We start from the raw sequence: 22,379 nt of genomic DNA, 5'->3' as shown, positions 1-22,379 counted from the left end.
ATGTATTTTAGAAAGTCTTTTAAGGTGTAATGATATTTTCTTTTTTCAAAAGAAATTTTACTAATAAAAATTCTGAAACTTTTTAATCCAATTGTCTATTCTATTGCCACTTCAGGATTTTAAACTAGAATGCATTTGCAATATGATGATACAAGTGAAAAATATGTTATAAGTAGTTGAATTTTACCAAAAAAATTCAGTTTGGTGGTCATTATTTTTGAATTCACCCAGATAATGGAAAAGGTGAAGACAATGAAGAATGATCTTATAAATCCAATAGACAATTAAAAAAGGAGGAGAGGGTATAAAACACGAACCCCTAAACACTAGAGGTTGGATTATGTAATTAGGAGAAATAAACCATCCTTTTTTATTACCCAATCTCAGTCCTCTGTATCAAACAGGTACTTTCACGTTGTATATTTTGCATTAACCCCCCCCCCCCCAGTAAATTTCAAATTTACAATGTAATTAAGCCATCGTCAAAATCGTATTATACTATAAAACATTTTTGTTATTTGCCCTCACAAGCATGGGAAAAGCTTAATTCTCAAACAAAAGACTGTTACTATTCTTTGCAGAAAAATCTAAAAATAATCTAAGTTTCTGGATCAGCGCCAATTTTGTACACTTGAAGATTTTACATGTATTGTAAATACATGATCGAGAAGTGATCGAGAGTGTAGATATTTTTTGTTCTTTCTCTTTTCTTTTATCTATAAAATATCTAATATTAGTAATGAACAATAGTGTACAAATTACTTGGATCTCACATATGTGAATAAACCTAAACAGATAACAGAAGAAGATGTGCCAGGTATTTCCTTTCAACTCATAACGTAGAGGCCGCCATTTGCAGAGAGACATCAATTAGGTAAAATAGTACTTAGAAACAACCTAAGGTTATTTATCCTGTGCGTACAGAAATGCTTAAAATGAAAAGGGTAAAGATAACAATCATTGATAAATTTCAAAATAATTTTTTAACAATACAATATGTGAAGAGGGTATAAACACTGACATCTAAAAACTCCAGAGGTGGGACTTAATTGTACAAATTAACCCTAATCAAAACTATATAGCACTTTTTTGTTTGAATAAATCTGCTCTCAAATAAACTTGCTAAAATGTTGCATATCCAAACACGTTACCTCAAACACTTTACTTATACATTATTTGTCTTTATGAGGGTTGAATGTAATCTATAAACCAATCTTTATATACAGAATGGATGATATTCTCCGTATAGCAGAGGTCCTGTATGGTGGTCTGTGTCGTCAGATAGGGACACCGACAGAAGTGGCCATCAGGAGGGACATCAAGGACATGGAGGAGATGATAATGAAATCTTTTTATAATAAAAGAGGATGTGTTTTAATAAATAGTGGTAGTTATAGAGAGGGATTTAGATTTAGTTCATCTGACATGGATACAATGCTCTGGTGGTGTAAATATAAATTAATAACTGACATCTCTCAAGCTGAAGTTTACAGTTCATCAAAACATAATATCATATTAATTGAAGATTCAGACACACCACCAGGATTTGTCAGACTAGAGCTTCTGACATCCACACGAAACGATTTCGTGATTTCGTGTCTTGCTTCCTTTAATGGCAGATATTATATATCTAGTTCTTTGTGGACAGAAAGACATTTTCAGATCTTTTCGAAGGTCAAACGTAACCAAACACAGAATTTCACCATTCATGGTCCTTGCACGAGCGGTTTCTATGGACCTATAAAATTCGATCATGCTATATGTTTTTCCACTTTATTTTGGCCAAAGACATTCAATGTTTGGATTGACAGATGTCTGAGATATATTTGGCCGTCTGCACCTGTGATGGAAAAAATTCTAAGAAATGGATGTCACTGCGTGCCGATTGGAAGTAAAATTGTATCGACTTCTAACGAATTAGAATGGAGATTATCGTTTTCTCAAGCCGAACAACAACTAGTGTATAACATGAATCATACACAATTTTTATGTTATGGACTTCTGAAAATATTTTCAAAGGAAGTTATCAATCACAGGGAGGAACCATTACTGTGTTCATATTACATGAAGACCACGATGTTCTGGATGATACAACTTGGACATTTAAGATGGTGCCCGAACAATTTATTGAATTGCTTCTGGAAGTGTTTTAAATATCTTATTCACTGTGTTTATCGTGGAGTGTTTCCTAATTTTTTTGTTCCACAGAACAATATGTTCAAAAACAAAGTAGTCGGTGATGCACGCGAATCTCTTTTACAACAGCTTTATCAGTATTACAGGATGGGTGTGTCCTGTCTTCTGCTTAGTCCGACGCTCAGGCCAATTCTAGAACTAGCTCTCAGTAGCCCGTTCGTTGTATTATCTTCTGATGTGGGAGAAATGATAGATATTTCAACGACAGATATGTGTTGCAAGTTTGAACTATCTATAATAACATTTCATATTGAACATATATCGCATTCCTATCTCTTCTTGAAATCAGTTGATACGTTATCACAGTTATCACTCTCGCCAATCCAATCATTGACATTACATTATTGGGCCGCTGACATTCTCGTTAGATCAGCTTTCACAATTGCAAACAATACTTCATGTTTCATACATAAACGTGTTTACATTTTAGATAGAATGGTTTGTAACATATTGAAACTTGCATCAAGGTTAGGGCCTGTGTCTTGTTTACTTTATCTTGCATTGTATTACTACAGAACAGGGAAATATGATAAGACATTCCATATCACTGTTCTCACTAAACAAAGAATGTCACAGTCCGTCAATATGTATAGAGATACCACTGACAGGCATAGATACAATGAAACTTTACGTCATTTATCAATAACAAGAAGGATGAAGATAGCCTGGATAAGTAATGTGCTTTTATTTGAAAATATCCCATGTATTACAGAATTATGTTTAGAACAAAAAGCAAGCCAACACAACGGAGAGTCATATTTATATTTATCACCTTTAGTTACAGTAGAGATGTTGTCAGTATTACATGTATCTCACTATAGACTAGGTAATAAATATCAGTGTTTACAGTCACTGAAAGACCTACAGAAACTGCTGCTCTATGATGATGGGACATATGTTCCCTTAAAATTCAGAGACATATCCTGGCAGATACTAGGAATCTGTCAGCATATGGTGGGAGACTTTTACGGGGCTTTACAGTCTTATGAAGAATCGCTTAGACAGGAGCCATTTCACGGAATACAGGAAGCTACAAATATTAGAATACGAAGTGTTAAACAACATTTACATGAACACAGAAATTTAAACATGTAAGCAAAGTATATTAATTCAGGACACCGTGTAATTCATGGATTAGAGTTATGGAGTGTAGTTGGAGTCAAACTTTGGAGTCTGATTTTTTTTAGCTTGATTTTTGCTATCAAGTACTATCTAGTGCAGTGTTCAACATGACTCCTGTGGCTAAATCTACGCACGCAATCTTGTTGAATCGCCTTAAAATCTGCTCAAAAACAGACAAATAAATATATACATATAAAAGAGATTGTATCAGCAGGGCTCTAATTGGCGACTGATTTAGTCGCCATGGCGCTTAAACATTTTGATTCGCGCCTAATTTTTTTTTCTATAAGTCGGCAAATTGGCGACCATTTCAAATTGATTTGGGGATCGTCAATTCCGGAACTATAAATATTTTTCCATATTTTTTTTTCTAAAGAGGAGAAAAGAAGTCTTAAATTATGTAAGGGTATGTTGACTAATGTCGGTTTTCGAATTGGCGCCTTAGAAAAATTTGCTGGTGACTTAAAATTTGCATTGGCGACTAAATTGTTTTGATTAGGAGCTAGATGGCGCTTAAATTTTAGAGGTCACTTAGCGGCCTGATCTTTCATATTTGAAATATTTGATATTATGGTCTAGAAGTTAAGAAAATAATAAATATTCCTTTAAAATGTTGATTGTTTGCAATTGAACAAGTCATGTGAAGATCACATTATTTATTAATTAAATCTCAGGATTGAATTTATACTTATTTAATTTCTTTAGACATGTTAATCTTCTGGTCCAATTCTTCAAGCAACTCTTTTTCCTAAAAAAATGATTACCCATAATTATTGTACTTTAATAACATGCTGATGTGAATAAATGCGTCTGTTCTAATCACAAAACACTACCTGCATGCTCTTGTATGAATAAATCTTGATAGATTCTGATAAACTGAATATGTGGCACACAGTGGCTGCATCAAACTTCCGCAAATTCTTTCAAATTGGGTCACAGGTATTGGTCAATTAGTGTGTTTTCTAAAACAGTGACAGTTTATTCCATGTTTTAATCAAATTTGACTGTTACATAAATAATGACCGCCATTGCTTTCAACACATAATTAGAAGGTGATAAAACTCTCTGAACTAAAATTTATCTTTCCGTGACATCTTTGATACGTCTGCTAAAACTTTTATAGGTTTTTGATCACACAGCGGAACAATGTAGGTTCATAAATTGTTACAAGGTTCACAGGCACCTGGGGTATGGACCCCCCACCCTCCTTTTCCATTTTTTTTCTTATTAAATCGGGGGTGGAGTCGCCATACCCCAATTGCCTGTGACAAGGTTGTTTGATTTTTAACATTTGTTCATAGTTACTTCCATGGTGAATAGGTAGTTCCATGTAATCCATGTTAGAATACGATTATTCAACGATTTTTCTCTCTATGTAATTATTACAAATAACTTTAGATTTGCAGCCATCAACTGAATTTTCTTAAAATGTGATTTTTAAAAAAGATTATCAATAATTCACATATATTTACTTAAATAATTAAATATTTTGATACTGTGAAATGCAAATACTTTATTGATGACTCACAATTTTATCAATTGAGAAGTTAATGGAAAGGAATGCACTGTAATGGCAGTTATTGGATGATAATATTTTTATCTAAACTCCTTAAGCACGCAATGATCTTAATACATGCATGCTATTCTGTGGAGAACTACGTTAATTCAACACTAGGTCACATACACCAAAATTAAATGGTCCTCGTTCACAGTTTAATCTGCATCTCTGAAACTGGGTGTGAGGGTTCTGGCTATTCTCTATGAACCAATGTAATCTTACAGAGTTCTTACTATCAATTAGAAAAATAACAGTTTATTCAATATTTAATAAAGATAAACTGCTATAAAAACAATTAACACTCTGCTTTCCTTTGAAGTGTGACAGTCTAAGAACTCATTTCGTTGAGAGAGAGAGATTAGTAAGGGTAATCGTTGTGTTTCTTTTAATGCAATGACGTAAGGGAGTGAATGTACCTTTTAGCACACCATATAAAAGTGGTATAAAGTGTGTGACTTATTTTAAAACGAATCATCATTTTTAGCTCACCTCAACTTGGCGATGGTGTCAGCGTCCCAAGTTAAAGTTTTTGGAGCAGATTTCTTTTCAAGTACTTCTATGCCCTACATTAATCAGAGATGCATTGAAGATGCTTCTAGTATGTTTCATTGTACCAGTCAAGGTTTCAGATGCTGCAATGTCAGCTTAAGAATTGCCAAGTTAAAGTTTTTGGAGTAGGTTAAGATTATTGGAGCAGGTTAAAGTTCTTGGAGCAAGTCTCATTTCAAAATAACTATACAGCTTATATTGATCAATCTTGAATGGATGATACATCTAAGGATGTACACTACCTGACTTGCTCTGGATGCTGGATCTGACCTACCTCTTCCAGAAAAGTGACCAAGTTAAAGTTTTTGAAACAGGTCCATTCCCAAGCAACTATTAGACCTACCTGGACCAATCTTGCATGGATGATGCTTCAGATGCTGGATCTGACCTTCATTTTCTTAATGTATGACCAGAATAATTTGTTTAGAGCAGGTCCTATCCAAGACCTAACTGAACCAAATTTGCATGTATGATGCATCTAGGGATGCACACTTCTAGATTATTAGATTAGTGTGGGACTTTGCCTTACTTAAAGACAACATTCGTTGAGGTGAGCTCTGTAATCTCTGATGACCTATGTTTTTAAAATAAGTTTACATACGAAATGCGTGATCACACGTACATATGCTAGCTAACTTGCAATAAATGTATAAAACTATTTTACGAATGAAGTCAAGAGGTATTCACTCTCATTAAATAGGGTTTTGATTTTTGATAGTAAAAAACAAGAGGCCACAGGGCCTAAACGGTCTCCTGAGTACAATCCTTTGAAGTATGAAGTACAACAAACTGATGGATGAAGTTATATTGCTCAAAAGCAAAACAAATATTATGATTAGGGATCAATAAAAAAATTAGTATAGTACTCTGTAATAAATCTTAAACTAGATCTATTTACTTATCTGTATCTGCCCCAATTTATCACTTTTAATTTGTAAACTAAAGAAATCAAAAGTGCTTGAGCACTATTGGTAAACCCATCTCATTCCCTCTTACTTTGGCCTCTTTTGGTCTATGAAGAACATTTAATGAAAAAAAATATAAGGCAGTTTTATTCTCAATTTAATTAATCTATAATTAAAAAGTCTATCTGACCATTAAGAATAATGAAAGTACTTTTTATATTATGTATTTATTTAAAAACTTCCTTGTATAAATCTCTTATTAAAATTGACCTTTCAAATTACATTATTCACAATGATTAATTATCACAGGTAAATAATAAAGGGGAATAACTAATAGAATATAAATTAATAGAGCCTTGCCCAGTGGTCTACTTGGCCTAGTGGTCTACTTGACCTCTGGCTCTTAGGCAACAAATTGCAAAATTTAGGAGGAGGAACCCTTGCTCACTACGATTATTCAGTAAGTTTATCACAATTTTAAAAGAGTCACCCTTCCTCATTATAACCATATACTTAATTTATCTACTAAGTATCCAGAAGAAGAGAAGAAGATATTCAGAGAATTCTTACATTTTTTGTATAAAGAAATAGAGTCCGAAGACCTAAAACAAATGCCCAGAGGCCAAGAAATTAAAAAAAATGGAGGAGGTACCCTTACTCATTATATCTTCATGTGTCTCTTTTACAACAGCTTTATCAGTATTACAGAATGGGTGTGTCCTGTCTACAGCTAAGTCCGACTCTCAGATCAATCCTAGAAGCAGCCCTAGGTGACACGTCTTTTGTGTTATCCTCTGTTGAGGGAGAATTTATAGCTACTGCAGATATAGATTTGTGTGGCAGTTATGAAGTATTGCAGACATATTTTCTTTCTGAACAACATTTGGATTGTTATCTCTATTTGAGTTTAATTGATAAACTATCACGATTGTCAAAAATCACCATACCAAATGTTGATTTTTATATTGTACTGCAGAGTCTCTCATTTGCATACCTCTCACAATGGCAAGCAGAGGTTCAAACAAAAATGTGTACATCATAGATAGAATGATTTTTAAAATGCTGAAACTAGCAGGAAGTTTTGGTCCCGTGTTTTCCTTAATTTTTCTAGCAATGAATTACTATAGAACAGGGAGATATTTTAAAACAATACCCATCACTTATCTCAATAAACATAAACTAGTACAAACCTTTAATATGTATAACAAAACTGTTGTCAGGCAGAGGTATAATGAAACTGTAAGTAATTTATCGCTGTATAGGAGGATGAATCTAATTTGGGCATACAATGTTTGTTTATACAGAACTATTTCATGTATTGAAGAATTAAATTTAGAACAAAATGTAATTGAGCAAAATGGAAAGTTACTCGTGCATTTTTCACCGTTTCTTATGACAGAAATGTTGTCTGTGACTTTTCACTATATACTAGGTAATAGATCTGTATAGAGTCACTGACACACCTACAGACACTGATATTCTATAAGATGGGAGATATGTACCCTTTATCATTAGGGCCTATCTTGGCAGATACTAGTGCTTGAAATCTGTCAGTATATTGTCGGAGACTTACATGGGGCTTTACAGTCTTATCAAGAGTCGCTTAGACAGGAAGTATTCCACAGAATTCAAGAAGCTACGAGTGTTAAATATTATTACGGATGTTAGAAAATGATGTGTTAAACAACAATTACAGAGCAATATATACAATTAAATTTATAAGTTTCTGTAAAGTTTCTATCATAAATAAAGACTTGTGGACCAGGAAGCGGCACTTATTTGATAAAGCTGTAAAGGTCATTAAATGTAGCTACGAAATTAATGAATAAATGCACATGTGTTTCCTTACTTCGATAAAGCCTTCACTTTTAATCTTGCCGATAACCATTCTACAGAAAATGTAAATATGTAATTCTGCATAAGTTTGAGAATTATTGGGGTGATGAACATCAAAATGCATTTGGGATAGAACAGTACTTATGTTCTTCATTATGTCAATATTATCCAACACAATGGCATATTTTTTTTTATCATTTGCATTATAACTTGCATATACTTCAACATTCTGAAAAGATTAGAATCATTTTGTTAATTTTACTTTCATGTTTTATTTTATATTTTACTTAGTTACTAGTTTACTAGATATCATCATACGCCTTCAACTCATCTAAAAATGAAAACATATCATTGAATTACATTCTGTATAACATGAATTTCGTGCAGGCCTATTTCAAACATATGTCAGGAAGGAATCTGGAAAGTCAGGGGTTGTATAGGTAAATGGTACACCCGGCGCACATCTCCTAAAATCAAAATTTTGATAAAACGCATGCATATGAGAAGCTTTCTGCACATTTGTGGAATCAGCTCCGCAGTTAAATTGAAAAGGCTTACTTGTTGTCGTGATAATTTTCATACTGTGAAACCTGTAGCAACTCCAGACATACTGAGTTTCCTTTAGTATACTAATTATGAAGGAAAGGTGTTTAATTAGTTTTAGACAATTTGCAATTGGAATTGTTAAAGGACTCAGAAGACAGTTTTGAACTCTTTGCCAGGTCTTTATTGCCAAAATCGGTCAGAATGCTATGTTGATTGGGGTATGACTACTGCTTATACTGAAAAAGATGTAGGAAAGATTAGGCAATACAAATACATGTATCGAGCACTAGATTTTATTAATGAAAGAGATTCAAAGATGGCTGAACTTATTATCTGATGGAAGAGGAGGACCAACACAAATCACGACAAACAAAAACGTCTAGAGCTGGACGTCATACATGGAGATCGTTAACTATGCGAGCAGTTAGGTTTATAAATTGGGGAAAGTAAATCGTCTATTAAAAGTGTTGATTCTTTAAATTGTTATTTTTTGAACTGTAGTATGTGTAAAATGATATTCTGTACAAGAAAAGCAAATGTAGTATAAAATTTATAGTTGAAAAAAAAAAACAACCCGCACAATTACTGAACAAAAGGGTCCTTTATGCCTATACACCACGGGCATGAATTCTTTCTAAATTTTGCTGCAAAATCTGCAGCAGTAATAATTCATTTTATTTCAAGTAAACAGGGTTTGTGTTAATAGCGGATTGTTTTCATCGAGTTGGCTTGTATCTGTATACTTAAAAGTAATTATCTAAACTTCTTATTTATCCGTTCCACTTTCAAAATATAAAGCAAAACTATTACGAAAAACCAGCTGTGAATCAAGAAAATCCTTAACAGTCAGATTGTAATATAACGATTCACTCTGATAGTATAATGATTCACTTTATTAGTATAATGATTCACTATGGTAGTATAATGATTCACTATGGTAGTATAATGATTCACTATGATAGTATAATGATTCACTATGATAGTATAATGATTCACTATGGTAGTATAATGATTCACTATGGTAGTAGAATGATTCACTATGGTAGTATAATGATTCACTATAGTAGTAGAATGATTCACTATGGTAGTAAAATGATTCAATATTACTTTTTAAAATAATCATATTCAATTGATAATCGTTAATCATTTTCCATGGGAGACGGTTGGAACGGCTTATATTTTAAATTTTCGGAAGAAATTTATTGAAAATAAATTTCTTGTCAACAAAATACTTAGTTTCCTTAGTGTAGGTTTGTAGACGTGGGGAAATATTTTAATTCACATCTGTCTTCATTTGTGAAAATCCTCCGAAATTTACACCTTAAGGTGTTTATTAGGTCTTTCCACCTTTCTGTGGAAAGACCTATTGAAATTGTTCTGTTTATTATTATTATTATTATTATTATTTTTATTATTTTTCCGCCGAATGGTTTTTTGTTTTAAAAGTTATCAAAAAGATTTATGGTCCATAAGAATGCACTTCGTAAAAGATTTTTACAGTTGACCCTGCATATATGAACTTTGACCCCTCAAGGAGTTACAACCCCTTTCGCAATAAAAGCTTGTTATCGCTACTCCTTCAAAACCCTAAACCATAGAGATACGAAACCTTCACTAATGTCTTTGACTAATTTAGTAGACTCTTCAATCTATTCAGTGCGAAAGGTTGCATAAACCCCTTTAATTAGTTATTGCCCCTGAAAGTTTTTGATGGTTACGAATAATTAATTTTTTTCTAAACGATTAATCGTAAAGACATGGGACCAATGGCATTGGATATCTCAACCTTTGACCTTGAAATTTATATAGAGGTCAAAGGTCAAGGTCATTCAAAATATGAGAAAATTAGCTTTTTTAATATCTCTTTTGTCTTTCAACATATACTGGATATCTTTGCATCTATAATATGTCCTTCTTAAACTATTTCAAAGATTTCATTCTTGTTCCCCGAGCTTGACCCATTCAAAAGTTGTCACCCCTTTTGCAACAAAACTTTGTTATCGCTACTCCTCCGAAACCGTAAACCGTAGAGATTCCAAACCTTCATCAGTGTCTTCGACTCATTTAGTACCTTCTTCATTCTATCATTGCGAAAGCATTCTTTGGTCCCTTGTATGAGTTACTGCCCCTGAAAGTTTATGCTACTTACATTTAATGAACCTTTTTTTAAAACGGTGTATCCTAGAGACATGGGACCAACTGCATCGCAATATTTGACCTTTGACCTTGAAATATAGGTCAAGGTCAAAGGTCAAGGTCATTTAAAAACATAAGAAATTCCTTATATATGTGTAAAATATAGCAATTCACCAAATGACCTTGAACTTTGACCTTGACCTTTGACCTTGACTTTGGGTCAAATGGAAAAGTAAGGACATGCATTCAGCTCCAGTATCAGGTGAAAACTTAGAAAGTAAAGATTTCTTGTTTTTTTTTTTTAATGACCTTGACTTTTGACCTTGACCTTTGACCTTGACCCAAAGGTCACAATAAGGCTTAAGGATGTGGAAGTAGTTACAATTCTTAGTTTAAAAGAGGCATAAAATAAATAATTCACCCCCCCCCCCTTCTTAAAAAAAAAAAAAAAAAAAAAATCACATCAACAACAACGTAGAATATTACTCTAGAATTCAAACCAGACCTCGGATCGACACCAAATTCGGTTTAAAATGTAGTATAGACCTCAGAGAAACTTTCTGGAGAGTTTAACGGTGAGTCTTATAAGTTTATAGAAGTCCTGAAGTTTCACGGCAAAAACTACAAGTTCTGTTGTGTTTGAAATTTAAGTGCAGGTGAACGAAGAAATGATCTAAACCTTTTATCGGCTATTTCCTCAGATGTCGTTAGTAGCATTCAATTCTCCTGATATGATACGACATTTTAATATCAAGCCTTCTCTCTTTCTTTTACATTTGGAATTTATTTGATTTTTATTTAGAATTAATCAGTTTCCAGAAATAGCGATTTTCGGTATATAAAAAAAACAATTCTCGCTTTCATTGTCGTGTTTCCCTTCTAAAAATGCATGATGGGAATTTAATTTGGGCTACACATATTTAATTAAACCCAAAGAAATGCTTATTTAAATGTTTCATATTTATTTCAGGATATTCAGTCAGAAATGTTAAAATCCGAACCCGATCTTTTAAGCTTACAAGGAAGCTATTTACAAAAAATTCAGCATGCGCACAGTATCGATGAATCGGGCTACAGTCCATTAATACATTTTCATTAGGGAACAGTGTTTACATTTTCTCACGCAGCCCGTCCCTTGTTATTTTATATACTGCTTGCAAGTTCAGGAACTATTTCCTTTTACGGAACTTCTTTCTTCCCCTACCGATTCTAAAAATACGCTTGCATTTCTTCTATAGTCTTAAACAATTAACTTATGTTTGTTATCGGAATGCGTGGCCGAATGGTTAGCGCACCTGCCTTTCAATCTAAGGGTTTTGAGTTCGAGCCCAGCTGGAGGAGCAATTTTTTTTTTTTTTTTTTTTTTTTCATTTTTTGCATTTTTCTTCTTTTTTTTCAGCTCAGATGACACGGAAACACTTAAAAAGGTGGAAAGGCCTCTAATTGTTCTCTGAACAATTAGTTTACTAGTTTGTAGTTTTGACTGTTCTTTATTTGATTAACAATTGAAAATGTTCCTAAAATAAACACCAGAATACAGTGTACGGATAGTGACAGGAGTAATAAATTAAAATGCCGAAAATATGATTTCACTTCCTTTCTTGTTTTCTTTTGCATTTGATTCTCAGTCTTAAATATTGATATTGAAAATTAAATTGTATATATAGCACAGTATTTGAAAGAAAATTGTTAACTTTTTATTTAAAAAAAATTAAAATATATACATGAAATATAAAATATATAAATATAAAATATAAATATGACATATACAATAAACCCGATTTTTCATTCAAGAAGGGAGTGGCTTGCGTGGCATGCATCTAAATGCTCCGATTTGATGCAGTACATTATAACAATATGAAATCCCTTTTCGGAACCCATTGTAATGCTTAGATGTAAACATTAAGAATGCTAAAAGGTTCAATAATTCAATACAAACTGATAGCAGAACAAACAAGGACATTTGTCTAGATCAGGTAAAGTCATAATGATTTTTCATTAAAATCGGGTAAGCAGACCAGTAAAACGCGGGGGGGGGGGGGGAGCAGGATCCCATCTTTTTGCAAAAGTATATTTTGTAATTTTGTATTAATGTAAGGTCAAGCACTGACAAATTCCAGAAATGGGCGATTAATGAGTTTTCCCCCCAGTTTTTTTGGGGTCAGTTACGTTTTTTTTGCCTCGGAATCCCCCCAAAAACTTTTGAAACCCGTTGCCAGGGCCTACTGATTTTTATATTAGTTAACATTCGACCGTTTAGAAGCTTGTAATTGCAAACAAGGTCTTTGTAACACATTAAGCGTACAACATATTATTATAATTGATGTATTAAACTTGTAAAGTGTATTATTTAATGTTCAAATATTGTGATATGAATTACAATAGATACTCTCAGCGTGTAGAGCGACGGGTAATAACCTCTTAATTATGAGCGTGTTACAAACTCGGAGAGGTTGGATACAACGAAAGAGTGTCTTCATTTGATGGACAATTGGTTTTAACGATTGTCTTATTTTTGAACGTTGATATTTTCCAATCAGACTTTGTGCAAAACTTCGAGCATCTAATTTACTGAAGAATGAGCAAAATACACAATGTTAATATAAACAGATGACATTGCTGTATCCTATAAGGAGATGAAAGACGGAGCTTGAATGGGGGAGGGGACTGTATCAATATTATTGAAGTGACACTCTAACTCACAAATTGCTATTACCAAATACATGATCCCTATGATGCATCGTCTTGTACGAAAGATGTGTGCACTGAGTATCAATAGCTTTTTAAGATCTTAGCTCCTATACGAACTATGTGAGCTTTTTCACAGCTTCTTAGCTCTAAGATTGACTGTGTGAGCTTTTTTAAGATCGAAGCTCCAAGATGAATTATGAGAGCTTTTTAATATCTTAGCTCTATAGACTGATTATTTGAGCTTTCTCCGTCTTGGTTCCGAGACCTTCAGCCATTGAACTTTTTATCTACCGTTGATTCTGCCTTTCATGTGGTCTTATAATAAACTATAAACTTGCAAAAGTCTTCTTTATCCGAACATATCAAGTTACTGTGTTATATCTTTGTATTGACCATGGTATTTGCAGATTATTTATGTTAATACCTTTGTTACTTCAACGTTATTTCAAGTAACCTGCCTTGGTTTGTTCGTACGCTGTTTATGCTCTTGCGTGTCAGTTATGGTATATTACTGAAAGAGTGACTTTGATAAAGAACATGTGCAGCAACAGCACAATTTACCAATTCACTAAACTGACTGACAAGAATTGTTAAAAAGTTTAAAAAAAAAGTGTATCGGAGGTATTGTACACATTGGTAAGAACTAAGCATACAGTAAAAGATATTTTTCATACGTAAAAAATCGTACAAAAAAATTGAAGAATTCTGGAGATATCCATCTGCTCTACTGAAATTTGACACCCTACAGAACATTGATTTTAGTTTATTTTATTATTTCTCTTTCAAAATGAAACAAAATGAAATAAGTGTAAGCCTGTGTCTTACTTGTTCGAGGGATGATATGGATTGTTCCAAACCTGTGAATATTTTTACCATGCAGAGCGAATTTTTACTTCTGACATCGAAAAGATAAAGATAATTATTCTTTTATGTGAATTAAGTTTGATATTTTAGGGTCCTAGTTTGAGTGTCTCTTTGTGACTTTTCAGATGGCTGTTTCGGTTCATAATTTTAAGCTTCTTATCTAGAAAATACTAGAAAAAAAGTTCAAATATTATGATTATTAAAGATAGAGATTAAAGTAAATTAAACATTTTTTGAAGCATAGAGTCAGAGTACAGTTTTTATATATTTTTTTAAATGTTTGATTAAGTATATAATACTAACATGAAAAGATAATGTTTCAATAAGTTTTGAACAACTGATGAAAAAAAAGTCACTTTCTTATTTGTATCAATAATGGTGCTTTAATTGTCTGAATGATTCCTTCTTTAGGTTTTTGTATTATATACTACATTGTAAATTTTTTTATGATGTACAAGGAAGTGCATATCAGATTACGATTATTTGCCTTGATAAATTACAACCTCAGTAGAGGTCTTCTCAGTAGAGGTCAGTATTTGCTAAAATAACCTCCGTTTAAAAACCTTTGCAAAAGGAACCGTACCTTGTTTACTTAGATCAGATCCGAAATGCCATCTTGACAAAAGAACCCGCTTAAGTCAAGCACTAAATTAATAAAATTTGTTTCCTGCTTTGAATATTTGTTCATAACAACAAACAACAATAAGAACGATTTACCTACTTAAAAATCAAAACAACAGTTATTGTATTTTCTTTTGTCTTTGCCTCTGGTTTTTATTTCTTTTCTATAGATTTTCTTTTGTCTTTGTTCCTTGTTTCTTCATCTTTTTTTATTGATTGTAGACTATTGTTTCCCCCAAAGAGATACTTTGCTTTATATTAAATAGAACAAAATATCATGAACATAATTTTTGAGAACTATTCAGCTGTGTCCTAAAACGAAAAAAAAAATCACTGAATTATTCACTGAAATGTTGCATCTTCTTCATTGCTTTCGGAACATATCTTTTATATTATTATACATTATCATTCATTGAAAAAGTAATCGACACTGCACAATAATCATACTTAATACTGCATCAGCAGTCTCACTGTATAGAAATGTTATACACATGGATCAGTCCAATTCTTAGAAGAATTCTCGAATTTACCGAATATAGCTTTTTACTTGTATTATCTATTGCCAATATCATGTCAATTCGATGTTCTTGACATTTTGTCATGTATTGAAGAATTGTTGATACATCAATATAGGACTAGGCCACCAGTTTCTTATCAAAACTCAAACAATGTTTGACAATAAATAATTAATTCATTCCCACTTCCCACTCATGAATATTTACATCTGAGTGTTATGAAAAAAATCACTATATATATAATATTGTTATAACCACAAACACAAGCATCATCCCCCTCCTCTCTCTCTCTCTGTGTATATGTTTAAAGGGTTTCAGATTCACTCCACTAAAAATGACAAAACAGAAAACTAACAGTTTTCACTTGTGATATATTATTAATAGTATTTTATTTATAAATCTTGTTGAGAGTTCAGCATGATTTTCAGTTTCCTTCCCTATGAAATTCCTGTATTAAATGCCAAAATAAGCTGGACACATGAAACATGATAACTTTAACTGTTGTAATACAGTTGTTTTAAATCTATCATTAAAATAAACAATTAGTGAAGAAAGTTTTAAATGAAATTGGGTATATCTTCGTTCACGTATTCCATAAAAGGCCTCGATTAGGTAACATGTATCAGGTCTCCATAATTTCCACACTACTATTGCCACTGGTTACATGTATCCCTGCCTGAAAGGAAAACAAATTATTTAGAATAAAGGCTTTATTTTTGAGAAAGGCAACCCCCAAATTCAATAACGAATTTAACAACTTCTGGTTTGTACTTATAATAAAGCACTTGGACTTGAAACTAGGACAACTAATGATCCCTGATTAAGTTTCTGTATGAGCCTAATTTTATAGCAATTTGACTAAAAACAGAAAATTTCTATTTATAGTTTCCATGGAAAAGCCATTCATAAAAATATAAAAGAAAATGAACAGAGACACGTTTCGCAGTAAAAACTACTTTTGTCAAGGATTTTTTTTCCATCAGACCAAAATTCTACTCAAATAGTTTTTGAAAATTTTTCTATTTACAATTGTATAAGCCATGACATCACTGTTAATCGAAATTAAAACGGACAAATGTATTTATTATCTTAATATGGTCTTTGGTAAAAAGGTTTATAAAATGAAACCAAAATGAAGCTGGGGTAGGCTTTTAAAAGAATTTTACAAAAATGCTATGTTTGGTAAGCATGGCAACATTTTTAACCAATATGAAATCTGATATATTGAATTTTGTATCTTTGTGCATTCTACTTGTGTATAACAAGAGTTATTGAAATCGGAACAAAACGTAGGAGGAGTAGCATTAAAAAAATATTGTTTATAGAAAAATAGACAGGTGGACGGACGACGGACCTTTCTGCTCGCTGTGTGCTAAGAACATGATCCACACTATCAAAAGTTAACGAGAAGTAATTGTTGCAACCCGTGAACTGTTGCAGAAAAAACAACCCGCATAAACGGATTGTGTAATAAATTCGTCTGCAGTGGTTATACAGCCATTACATGTAATTTCACATAAACAATCAAAGAAAGATATTCGTTAGTTAATATTATAAATATATGTATAACAAATCATATAATGTTGGATTAAGTAGGTAAAAGACTGTATTATTGAATGTTTCATGTTTCATTGAGTCCATTGCCTAAGAAATCTTTCATCCAGATGGCTTTGAAAAACGGATTCTAACTAGTCCAGTTAACGGAAGGTTTTCACAAGAAATAAAAGTGAAATTATTTAGTTATGTCGGTACATAATACTTTTGAAGTTTTCTAGCTTTGCGAAGACGTATACCTAAAACTTATTCTCAGAATATAAACATACATATATATCATGATTACCAGTCTACTTTAATGTAGTAGCGTATAACTATTTTAAAATGAAAAGGAGTGTAACACAGTTATCATTTAGCAGATAAAATTAACAAGACATTCTCCATATTTCATATATTTCACATAATGATGTCAATATACTAGTACATACAATATTCATGTGCTAACAATATATTACATGAGTTTTATTATATTGACCTCAAAGACGAAAAGCACAAAATTACTTTTTTTTTAACAATATATATTTTGAGGTCCTTCAACAGAACAATAGTTCTCAAAATTAATTAATTTTCCCTTAAAATGGTCAACTTCGCAAAAGAAAGTGCAAGATTTAAAGTAAAAGTTATATAGAAGGTAAAAAAAAAAAATTCTTTAAAAAGGTTCATCTGTGCTTCATAGATTTTGCCAAATAAGTGCTGCAGTCTGGTCTACAACTCTTTAAATTACCATAGAAACATTATGAAACATTTAATTACATCTGTTCATTTCTCTGTATTTGTTGTTTAACACATCTTATTCTAAAATCTGTAGCTTCTTTTATTTTGTTGTATGGTTCCTGTCTGAGCGATTCTTCTTAAGACTCTTAACATAGCTCCCATCATCATACAGCAACAGTGTCCGTAGGTCTGTCAGTGACTGTAAACACTGAGATCTTTTACCTAGTCTATAATGAGATAATACTGACAACATTTCTACCATAACAAAGGGTGATAAATGTAATAATGGCCTTCCTTTTTGTTGATTCACATTTTGTTCTAAACACAATTTTCCAATACAGGGTATATTACAAATTAAATTCATATTATTCGTCCAGGCTACTCTCATTTTTCTAGACAAAGACATAATACCTACAGCTGTACCTTTGCCCATCAGTATATGGATACAAAATAAAAGTCTGTGAAAGTCTATGTTTAGTGAGATAAGTGATATATAGTGTTTTATCATATCTCCCTGTTCTATAGTAATATAATGCTAGAAAAAGTAAATTAGACACAGGACCTAATCTTGCTGCCATTTTCAACATACCACAAATCAGTGTATCTAAACTATAGATATTTTTATGCGTGCAACATGAGGTACTATTTTCCATTGTAAAGGCTAAATGAATAAGAGTTTGAGCAGTACCATACTGTAAAGTTAACGACTGGTGTGGTGAGATTGATAACAGTGATTACTTATGATGAGCAAACTTCTGGTTCGAGGGTCAAAGGCTCTGGTGTTTCTCCTTGGGGGGAGGGCTATATTGATAAAATAGTGAAAAATGTAGTGAATCTGTAGTAAAAATGCATTATTTCTTTAAAAATATTCTCTGCACCTGGGCATATCAGAGGCAAAAAGAGTAAAAGTTTAAATAAGGAAGGGTATTTTACCAAATTTTTGAACATCTGGAATTTGGTCAAGTGTTCTGGTCCTAGCCAGGTCTCTATTAATTTGTATTCAACTGACAGAAGTAATTCCCCTTTGTCATTTACTTTTGATAATTAATCACTGTAAAAAATGTACTTGACAGGTTAATAGAATAAGAGAATTATGCAAGAATTTTAATTGTATAATACAAAAAGTACTTTCATAGTTTTAATGATCAGGTAGACTTGTAAGTAATAGATAAATAAAAATGAGACCAAAATAACTTGTCTTATTAAATGTTCATCAAACACCAAGAAAGGCCAATGTAAAAGATTTCAATAAGGAATTAGAAATAGTACAGAAGCACTGATAGTTTGTTAATATTGAAACAATCCGGGAAAAGTTTTTCCGGTACAAACGGTATTTTAGTCATGTTTCCGCTAGATGGCGTAGTTGGTCACATAGGGTATAAAGAAAAGTGAAGCGGCAGAGTTGTGTTAATTGCTAAGTTGATGCTGAAGTGGCAACACAAGCGGCGGACCATTAATGATCAGAGGTAACTTTTAGTTAATGATAATAAATAAATATTTAAAGCTTTAGACGTGACTGAACAAGTCTTTCCTGGCTTTAGATATTGTTTGTTGTTAAGAAAGTGACTGTGGGAGTCAGCAAGAGCTGTAAAGAGCCGAACTGTAGGAACTGCGCTGTAAGAGCCAGTATTAAAGAAAAGAGCTGTAGGAGCCGGTATTCAAAGAGCCAAGCTGTAAGAGCCGGTAACCATAAGAGCCGAGCTGTAAGAACCGATCGCTCAAGAGCCAGCATAACTCTAATTTATTGCATATAATTGATTAAAGACAGGTAGTCTCAACATTTATCTACATATATTGCTTTATCATATATTTGTATATTTTGAACCTGCCAGGTCCTCAGAAAGTTAACTGGGGGAATTCAGCCGCCTCTGCTATTTATGATTACATTATAAGGTTTCACGCTACAATATACTGTATGGTGATAGTGATAAATGGGGAACAGATTAGAACCTAATTTATGAACTGTTAATGAATACTAGACTAATTATTTTGCTGATTCAGATCACCCTATTTTTCTTGCATTTCGGCAACAAAGCTGCACTTTTCAGTACATTTTATACTCAATGGATCCTCTAAACTAATTGTTGTGTTATACTCAGGTGACCGTTAAGGCCCTTGGGCCTCTTGTTATTAATTCGTGGTCACGAAAAATATTCGTGACAACGAAATAAAATTTGTGGCCACGAAATAAAGTTGTGCTATAGACTGTTCTCAAAAATTATTCATATATTCATTGACCTGAGGTCAAGCTATTGAAAACGAGGCTAAGATAGTGTCGGCATCAGCATGGAGTCAAAAGAAAACGCTCTAACATGTGAATTAACAATTTCTAAACGAGACGAATATTGTTGCGTGCTTTTTATAATGGGAATGCTAGAATTCAACATGATCTCAGTTTTCATCATATTCCTAAGAAGCTAGAGATGCGGAAGAAATGGCTCGTTGCTATACGACGCGACGAAGGACCCAGGTTGAAGGTAGGCAAAATTATACTGACGTACGGACACATACTTAACATCCTTAATAAGAGATCGATTAAAATTGTATGTCTTCATAATTTTCAGGAACAATGCATCCTTGGCAGTTAATGTGCAGATTAGATACTAGTACTGCATATCTAATACTTAATTTCAGATTATGGACGCACATCAATGTATTTCAATTTCCTCGATATTCATTACGTGACCTGTGGGTAACATCTGAACATTTTCTGACATCATGTTAAGATTTTTTTTTAATTAGCTATAAAATTGCAATTTATTTTTCAGATAGGAAATAACACTGTCGTTTGTTTGCGGCATTTTTTTATGAATCGAACTTTAGATCCACTTCAGTAAGAAGTGTCTAAAAACTGATGCCGTCCCATCTGTATTTCCGTGGATCCAGAATGCACCTCCCAGAAAACCTCCCAGAGAACGTCACCACTTACCTCCAAGTAGGAAAATTCTAAGAGAACTTCCAAGTAATCTTGTTGACCAGCTTGAGAGAACAGAACCAGAGAATCATGAGATAGACTCCACAGATACCCATAGTTAACATTTTGACAATGATCATGATGGCAATGTGTAGGTTCTTTTATATAAAATAATTGATCTCCATTTTATGTAATTAAATTACCCATGCAAATGTACTAGATAGTTCTGAATAATAGTTAACAGACCTGGCCTACTTTGTACATGAAAATACATTAAGTAAAATGAAATTCAATTAATACATTGAACAATTTTTTGAACAAATTTTGGTGTAACCACACTTCCTTGGGCTCAATGCCATGGTAAGGCCAAGGTATGCTGGTAGCACTGCCAAAATATTTTATGAACTGTTTTGTTTGGTATTTAGTTTTCTTTGGATAGTTTTAAAATTATGTATTGAGAGTGTATTTTATTTTTCAGAATGGACAACCATGCGGGATGCAAGTTTAAAGTAGAAGAACTTCAGGAAATAATACAGAAGAATAATAATAAAATTCCTACACTGAATGAAATGCTTTTAATGGAAAAAAAATTGGGGTCAACAGATTTTCTAATGATGATGATATGATTGAATTTTACACTGGTTTTCCTACATACTCTGTTTACATAGCATTTTACAATGCAATTAAACCTACTGCTCAAAAAATGAAAACTGTGTATTACAATACATCTGATGATGTTAGTTTGAGAGGAAGACCAAAATCCATGGTTCTTGTAGATGAACAATTTGTGTTTCTATGTCGCATTAGATGTGGCTTTTTAACCAAGGACCTTTCTGTCAGATTCAATATTCACAAATCTACTGTGATCAGAAAAATCTTAACATGGACAAATTACTTACATTTCATTTTAGGAAGTATAAACATATGGCCCACCCGAGAGCAAATTGTGCAGAATATGCCACAAGATTTTCAAGTCCTCTATCCAAGAACTCGAATTATAATAGATTGTATGGAGGTTTTTACTGAAAAGCCATCATCTCTTGCTTTGGCTTCAAAAACTTTTTCAAGTTATAAAAGTCACAACACCTGGAAGGGCCTTGTTGTAATAGCCCCCCATGGTGCAGTTACATTCATTTCGTCTTTATATACAGGCTGTATGTCTGATGTTGAAATCACTAAATCCTGTGGACTTACATCTTTTAGAATGTGGTAATAAAGTAATAGCCGACAAAGGTTTTGTATTGAACAAAATACTACAAGATAGAGGCATTCAAATAAGTACACCCCATTTTTTTGTTCAGATGGACAATTTACTTCATCTGAAATTCAAGAAAACCAGAAAATTGCATCTTTAAGGATACATGTGGAGAGACATATTAAGCGTGTTAAAGAGTAGAAGCCTTTGCAATCGGTAGTGCCATTATCTATTGCAGGGTCTATTAATCAGTTGTGGACAGTTGTTAACATTTTAACCTTGTTCAGAAGACCATTAATAAAACATAAACATTGATCATTTTTCATGTTTTTCATTTTAATTTGTTTTAACAAGTAAATGATCATAAAAAATAATTAAGATAAAACATATCAAGCTTGTCATTTTCTTAATTTTTCTATAAACAGCAGTGAAATAGCAAAAACGTGAGTACGATGGCGTTTCC

General features: G+C 32.7%; 1 protein-coding gene across 1 annotated transcript; it reads left to right on the top strand.

Annotated features, from left to right (window-relative positions):
* The first annotated feature begins 1,227 nt into the window (after positions 1 to 1,227).
* On the top strand, positions 1,228 to 20,843 carry LOC133174632 (uncharacterized). The gene is made up of 6 exons (XM_061309732.1): positions 1,228 to 2,417; positions 2,712 to 2,804; positions 3,018 to 3,150; positions 7,022 to 7,180; positions 19,349 to 19,510; positions 20,631 to 20,843. The coding sequence occupies exons 1-6, from the start codon at positions 1,228 to 1,230 to the stop codon at positions 20,841 to 20,843; spliced, it is 1,950 nt and encodes a 649-aa protein (XP_061165716.1).
* The last annotated feature ends 1,536 nt before the right edge of the window (positions 20,844 to 22,379 follow it).

The sequence above is a fragment of the Saccostrea echinata genome, unplaced genomic scaffold (genome assembly GCF_033153115.1).
Source record: "Saccostrea echinata isolate AGI-Se365-2 ecotype Australia unplaced genomic scaffold, CSIRO_AGI_Sech_v1 ptg000058l, whole genome shotgun sequence".
NCBI classification, from domain to species: Eukaryota; Metazoa; Mollusca; class Bivalvia; order Ostreida; family Ostreidae; genus Saccostrea; species Saccostrea echinata.
This window is presented reverse-complemented; position numbering and strand designations above follow the sequence as displayed.